The 8010-nt window shown below is 39.4% G+C and overlaps 1 protein-coding gene across 1 annotated transcript in view; it reads right to left on the reverse strand.

The window, feature by feature from the left end:
• The window catches only part of LOC106876043 (replication protein A 70 kDa DNA-binding subunit), a 21002-nt gene that overhangs the window by 1539 nt on the left and 11453 nt on the right, over positions 1–8010 (reverse strand). Inside the window, exons 11-17 of the mRNA XM_052976802.1 lie at positions 7706–7775; positions 6855–7001; positions 5181–5299; positions 3283–3396; positions 2539–2646; positions 2320–2406; positions 1137–1269 (exon numbers count right to left, since the gene is read on the reverse strand). Of these exons, the coding sequence (XP_052832762.1) occupies positions 1162–1269; positions 2320–2406; positions 2539–2646; positions 3283–3396; positions 5181–5299; positions 6855–7001; positions 7706–7775 (753 nt within the window). The 3' untranslated portion in view covers positions 1137–1161. The remainder of the gene's footprint in view (positions 1–1136; positions 1270–2319; positions 2407–2538; positions 2647–3282; positions 3397–5180; positions 5300–6854; positions 7002–7705; positions 7776–8010) is intronic.

Genomic DNA, 8010 nt, shown 5'->3' on the forward strand with positions numbered 1-8010 from the left:
GTGGAGTCAGTGAAGGAAGAGAGAGATTTATGGTACTGGTAACACACGTGTGTGTGTGTGTGTGTGTGTGTGTATATATATATGTATATATATATATGAACAGAGATGCTTTTGCAGCTGAGAAGATTCACAAGAATATTTTTTGCTTCATTTTGAGCATATTTTCTGAAAGTTTATACTGAAATCTTTTAGGCATAACCACAGATTTCTGCCCCCACCTACCAACTTTGGATGATCATAAGATTCCGAATATACAAAATTTTGGGGGGAAAGTGTTAGGAGGGGTGGAGAATTTCAGAAATTTCACTGGAGTCCACTTCAGTTCATTTTAACTTTCAAGAAAATGGATATTTTTTTTTAATGAAATTCTCTACAAATATACTTCGGACTATGTAGATTGCAAGGACAATAGAATGACAGAAGACAATCTGTACGTTAAACTGAATAGATCCCATAATCTCTATCATAAACATGCTACTGAATGGAATAATTCCCTGTTTGAACTTTTTTAATTACATATGTATGTGTGCGTGTGTGGTAGAAATCTATGGATGCACAAATGCACAAAACAGAAAATGAAAATAATCAGAAACACCCGCAAATGGGGAACAATTCTTAAAAATAGTCCCCATTTGTTTTCCCCCCCAAATTCCTATGTCCTTGGAATCTACATAGTCCGAGGTATATTTGTAGAGAATTTCATTAAAAAATATCCATTTTACTGAAAGTTATGATCATCCAAAGTCGGGGTGGGCGCAGAAATCTGTAGTTATCTCGATTCATTAAGTACGTAAAATAGTGCAAGTCTAAAAAAAGTTTGTCAAAATTCAGAGAAATATTTAAAATTTGGATTCACATCCGCTTTCCACGATAAACTGTCACCAAGTTATGAGGGGAAAACTAGGATCTTGTGAATTTTCCGAAGTCCTCCCCACCCCATTTTTTTCATTTGTTCCCTACACCTTGACAATCGGTGTCGGTGTGTTTATGTACCTGTAACTTAGCAGTTCTACAAAAGAGACTGATGGAATAAATATCAGATTTTAAGTATCAAAAGGACTAAACGTTCCGAAAAATTGTTTTTATTATAAAACCAAAAAAGAAAAGTAACATGTCTGGATGATCTTTATACAAACCGAATCATGCAAATGCTTCAAGTATTTATTCTCCGGTTCCAAAATTATTAATTTCTTTGATCAGGCGTTGCCCATATGTCTTCCAGTCAACTGGGGTGGCACTGACACATATCGTCTTCAAACGGCTTTCATCCTAAAAGACAAAAGCAATAAAGAAATGATTCCACTAATTAGGCGAGACAGGTGGATAGGATGGAGTTGCAGGCTGAGGAGGAATGTGGTTTCAGGTTCAGGCCCACAACACAGAACGTTGGGCAAGTGTTTTCTTATTGCACCCCAGGTCAAACAATGCTTTGTAAGTGTATCTGGTAGATGGGAAACTGTAAGGAAGCCTCATGTATAATATATATATATATATAACAGACTCTTTTTGTTAGATGATGTATGCAAGCTTGACAATCTCTTATTGAACACCCACACAGATGATTTGCTTGTAGTGATCAAATGTTTGTGTAGACAAGTTCACTCCCTCCATCAAATCAACATTACCTGTACAGGTGTCAGATGTCGAAATGAAGTGCTTTGCTCAAGAACACAACGCCTGGTCTGGAGATTGAATCCACGATCTCGCAATTGTGAGTGCAACACCCTAACCATTAAGCCATGTGCCTTCACACACACACACACACATATACAGGATGTCCCAAAAGTCACTGATGGGCCTCTTACACCTACCCTACAATGTCATTCCTAAAATAACGAGTCACATCATTAAGATTTCAAAGCTATGAGACGATGCATGAGTAACTCAAAACATTGGAAATATAAAGGAATTATATTTCACAGAATAATCGAAATGCTAAAGGGTCTGATGAGATGTCAACTCTTCAGCCCCTTCCCACATGAACAAAATTAGGGAGAATTAATCCAGCAGCAGAGCTTAGAGAAGATTAGTGGTCGATAGCAACTGGTGTTGGTGTGTTTACATCTCCATAACTTAGCGGTTCAGCAAAAGGGAACGATAGGCTCAAAAAGTAAATACTAAGGTCAATTCATTCAACTAAATATTCAAAGTGGTGCCCCAGCATGGCCACAGTCTAATGACTGAAACAAGTAAAAAGATTGGCTGAAGATTCAACAGAAATGTCTTAAGAAACGGATTCTACACAAAATACAGAAACAATTGGAAGCGTAGGTTCTACATTTATAAAATAAATCTGTGAAATAATAATATTCTACTTACATTGTAGGTTTCGAATTTTGCTCTCAAATTGAAAATATAGGATTTGAAACTGGCTTCTTGGAATACTTGATCAAACGCAAATTCATCCTAGAAAGAGAGAGAGAGAGAGAAAAAAACCCAAATGAAAATGGTGAAAAATAAGTGACGCCAAGTTGGAAGATGGAGATTAAAGGATGACGATGACGATGAAGTGAATAGAGAAACTGATATATGCCTCACCATATCCTTTAAATTGCCCAGCGCATCAGATGAGACTCCAAGAATGGATTCTGCACACTCTTGGAAACACGTAATCCATTGGCTGCCTGTATGATCAGCAATGCTGGTCTGAGAGAGGAAATGGAAAATGGATTCATTAGTAAAGCCTTGAATGAAATTTTAAACGAAGTATCAACAATTCGATTTCATTAATCCCTTTTTTTTTAACCATATTTCTAGTGAAATGCACTGACTTGTTTTGAGAACAATGAAGAATTTAGAACAATAATTGTCATTATAAAACTGGTCTTTGAAACATTTGCTGTTGGCACTCCATCGCTTACAACATCGAGGGTTCCAGTTGATCCGATCAACGGAACAGCCTGCTCGTGAAATTAACGTGCACCTTTGAAACATAAATTAACACAAAATATTGATAGGAAGTTTTAATTCCGATTACTTTAACCATTTAGATATTCAGATTATTATATCAAAAGTAATATTTGTTTATTTTCATTGTTTTGAATTAATTTTGTTGTAGTTTAGAGATTTCAGTGATGAGAAGGTTCAGTTTTAGAATGTCATTGTAGGGTTGGTGTGAGAGGATGGATCTGGTCAGTTTCAACTAGAACAGGTTAAATATTTCGGCCGGAAATGGCCGGTTTGAATGCTAAAGGGTTAAAACAGGAATTTGTATCACAAATCCAGGTTCAATTTTAGGTGGGATGGTAACAAAAGGGGTTAACAAAAATATATTTAACTTACCGACAAAATCAATCGCCATTTAAAGTTAGGGAACTCTTGGTTACACTTCTCACATCGGTATTGGTTATCTCCCTGGTCTATGAGTTTCTTGTTACAGTTTTCATTGGGACAAGCCTAACAACACAACAATAAGAAACAATAAGTTCTCGAGGGAGTTCATTACATCGTGTCACTTCAAACACAAAATGGAAACTAAACTCTATTTTTGGCATAATTCAAATATGTGCCATATTTTCAAATATACAAGTTTAAATTTTTAACACCAAAATTCACAGGCGCAGGAGTGGCTGTGTTGTAAGTAGCTTTCTTACCAACCACATCGTTCCGGGTTCAGTCCCACTGCGTGGCACCTTGGGCAAGTGTCTTCTACTATGGCCTCGGGCTGACCAAAACATTGTGAGTGGATTTGGTAGACGGAAACTGAAAGAAGACCGTCGTATATATATGTGTGTGTGTGTGTCCCCACCATCGCTTGACAACCGATGCTGGTGCATTTACGTCCCAGCAACTTAGCGGTTCGGCAAAAGAAACCGATAGAGTAAGTACTAGGCTTCCAAAGAATAAGTCCTGGGGTCGATTTGCTTGACTAAAGGCAGTGCTCCAGCATGGCCACAGTCAAATGACTGAAACAAGTAAAAGAGCTACAAGGAGGTAGGCTGACTGACACACCAAGATGACTTTGGAGGACCAAATTGTCAATGTGAAAGGCAGCAGGTTTCAGAAAGACAAAAACGTTTAAATGTTTCCACTACATATATACACGATATGCTATGTCAAAACTTGTCTGCTGGAAAATACTCATGCCAGTGACAAGTAAAAAGCATCATTTGAGCATGGTCGATACCAGTGCCACCAGACAGGCTCCTGTCCCAGGGGCACATAAAAAGCACCACATGAGCATGCTCAATGCCAGTGCTGCAGGACTAGCTTCCGTGCCAGTGGCACATGAAAAGCACCCACTACACTCTCGGAGTGGTTGGCATTAGGAAGGGCATCCAGCTGTAGAAACCTTACCAGACCAGATTGGAACCTGGCGCAGCCTCCTGGCTTGCCAGTCCTCAGTCAAACCATCCAACCCATGCCAGCATGGAAAGCGGGCGTTAAATGATGATGAAGAAGGGAACTGAAATTAAATGCCAGAATGCAATTACCATATTTGCCAGTGTATCAGATGCACCCCAATTGTACAAGGATACTCTGAGGAAAGAACAAATGCATTGTGTTTCATCCTACACTTACTGAAAGATATTTTAAAGTTGTTTTATAGCAGGAAATGATTGATTTTTGTGCATGTAAATGTAATATTGTAACAGTACACAGGCATCAAGTATGAAGCCATGATTTTGTCTTAACATAAATTACATATACAAGCAGTGTATGTCACTTTTATCTCCTTTGAAATCAACTGAATAGTCTGATCCATAAAAGCATGGAAAAATAGACTTACTCTTTTACTCGTTCCAGTCATTTGACTGCGGCCATGCTGGAGCCCCGCCTTTAGTCAAGAAAATCGACTCCAGGACTTATTCTTTGTAAGCTTAGTACCTATTCTATCGGTCTGTTTTGCCGAAATGCTAAGTTACGGAGACGTAAACGCACTAGCACCGGTTGTCAAGCGATGCTGGGGGGGACAAACACAGACACACAAACATATACACACATATATATACATATATACGACGGGCTTCTTTCAGTTTTCCGTCTACGAAACCCACTCACAAGGCTTTGATTGGCCCGAGACTATAGTACAAGACACTTGCCCAAGGTGCCATGCAGTGGGACTGAACCCAGAACCTGATGATGATGGTAATCTTTGGCGGAATATAACTGCAGAAGTTGGAGTATTTAATGAGAGCAAAGCAAGGTAGAAACCTTCTGTAAGCTGATGTTGTACCTACCATATACATGCAGCTTCCTTTCTTTATGAAAATCACAGTTGCCTTTGAGGTGAAGTAATCAGGTTTTGAGGCCCCTAACTTTTCAGTTTTAACTTGTTCCAATGTCTTCCACTCATTACCTAACAAAATGAAAATAAAAGGAGGATTAAATACATCTTCGTTAACATTGTCGTCTTCATCATCAAAAAACAATTATTTCAAACAATTTCGGTTGATAAATTCATTTATTAAAAGTTTTTTGCAGCCATGAATCAAGTCATATCACTTTTGTCTTAATGATTTGACAAACTTTGTAACAGAAAGTAATAAAGCTTATGTAGTGTGTGTGTGATTGTGCTATAGTTATGTATGTACTGCAGGCCAGAGTTGAGCCAGTATTGAGTCCAATCAGAGTTGAAGAGATAGCAATTACAAAACAAATGCTAGAGCATTCAGCCATAGAAACCATGGGGACAACTGATGCTGTCCAACCTATGCCACATGATAATGATGATGATGATAAAGAAAAGATTCTAAACATAATTATCACAGCTGGTCTCGTCATAGCGAGACAACAGCAAGTGAAGTCCCTAACCAAGAGCAAGCTTCTCTGCCGAGCATTTATTGATCCAAAGGAAGTCATTGTGGGGAGACCACAATCTATAGCCTGGTGGCGATGGTGTTTGGCTTACAGTTGTAAGGCCACGAGTTCAATTTCTAGTGGCACACTGTGCCCTTGATCCAGGCCACTCAACTGGCAAAAAGGAGTCGTACCTGTAATTCAAAGGGGACTGGCCTTGTCACATCCCGTGTTGTGCTGAATCTCCCTGAGAACTATATTAAGGGTACACATGTCTGTGGAGTACTCAACCACTTTTGCATCGATTTCAGAGGTAGGCCAGGCTGTCCTGTTGAGCAGATCAACTGGGAGCCTCACCATCATAACTGACGGAGCGCCAGTCACTTAGTGTGGTCACTAAGAAAACTAAGAACTGAAGAGAAGCTGCTCTTCATAGCTTTGTTCTCTGGTTTGGGTTACAAATCACTAACAAGTAAGAAGAAAAAAAAACAAAAAAAAAGCCAATATCCACATGGGTGCAGGCTCTGTGTTAAGAAGCTTGTTTCCCAACCACATGGTTCCGGGTTCAGTCCCACTGCGTGGCACCTTAGTAGGCAAGTGTGTCTTCCATTATAAGCTCAGACCAACCAAAGCCTTCCGAGTGGATTTGCTAAATGGAAACTGAAAAGAAGCCCATCGTATGTGTGCGTGCCCCACCAGTGCTTGGCAACTGGCGTTGGTTTGTTTACATCCCTGTAACTTAGCAGTTCAACAAAATAGAGTGATAGAATAAGTACAGGTTAAAAAAAAATACTAATGTTGAATCATTTGACTAAGAATTCTTCAAGGCAGTGCCCCAGCATGGCCACAATTTAATGACTGAAACAAGACAGAACAGAGAAAGATGAGGTATCACTGCTCAAGAAGCCATATTTTTTAAGATGTGAAGTAAAGATGAGAGACATCTCCCCTGGATACGATGCCAGCCCTTCAAATGTTTCATTTGATGACAATCTCCAGCCTATTTCAACAGGTTCCATTTTGTAAAACTATGTGGACTTAAGAGGGGGTTTAGAGGAAGGGAGAAGGGAGGGGAGAGAGGGGGAGATAGAGATAGAGAGAGAGATGTACAATACCTCCTCTAACACCAGCTGAATCACCCTGAAAAGTGTTAAATTCCATATTACAACCATCTCGATCATACCAGCCTCGAAGGAAATGAGCTTCCCTTATGTCGGGGTTTAGAATCATTTGTCCGCTTGATAATAAAGACAAGGTCCGACCTGAAGTAAAAAGAAAAGTAACAAAAATAATTATATTTATTGGTCAACACAAAGCAATTCCTAAAAAGGCAACAATAAACATTTAGGTGGAATTAGATAAATGGAAACTCTGGAAGCCCTTTGTACATGTATGCGTACATGCATACATATACACACACGCATACGTACATACATACATATACAAGACATATGACTCAGTGGTTAGAGTGCCGGGCTCACAATCACTACCTCATCGTAGCAAGTTCAATCCCCAGATCAGGCTGTGTGTTGTGTTCTGATTTACTTTGCTCCTTCTATGTGAATGGAAATCCATCACCAGAGGACTTTACACAATACAAAAAAAAGACTAAGAAAAGATAGAGAGACATCTGGACATCATTGGATTTAAGGGACAAAAACTTGCACAACACTTTTGCCACAGTTGGTTCCAGTGACAAGCATTGCAAGATGACCGGTACTGCTCTGACTGCAAGTTTTGTCAGAATATCTTTCTTTCTACGAGAAAAGCTACCTTCCTCCTGGGAAATCGATTTAACCCATGGATGGGGTCCTGCTGTTGTGGGTCAGAACAAACCTGGGAGTAATGGTAACAAAGGCGTAATGCCACACTCCCCGCGACACCAGACACAGGCTAATGCCATCCAAACGACTGTAACACATTTCTGAAAATAAAGATCGAAATTCTATTTCAAAAGGAATTTTACCTCCCCATTCTGAAACTTTAGCTCCTTTGACTGCAACCACAGGGTTTTTGTTATCTTGGAAGTTCTCAGCCTGTGAGAAAGGAAAGAAAGAAAAAGAAAAAAGAAAATGATGATGATGATGATAATGAGAGATGGTGGCATTGGAGAATAAATCTGAATGTGACAGAGGTAGAGAAATAGATTGACGAAAATGAGAAATAAGGTAATTTTTGTTTTAATCAGGAAGACAAGAACGGTATTTGTGGTTCTTATTTTTGCAGGGATCTCAACCCTGTCCCCCATCGCCTCATACGATTGGTGGCGGG

Source organism: Octopus bimaculoides, chromosome 25 (genome assembly GCF_001194135.2).
Source record: "Octopus bimaculoides isolate UCB-OBI-ISO-001 chromosome 25, ASM119413v2, whole genome shotgun sequence".
Classification (NCBI taxonomy): Eukaryota; Metazoa; Mollusca; class Cephalopoda; order Octopoda; family Octopodidae; genus Octopus; species Octopus bimaculoides.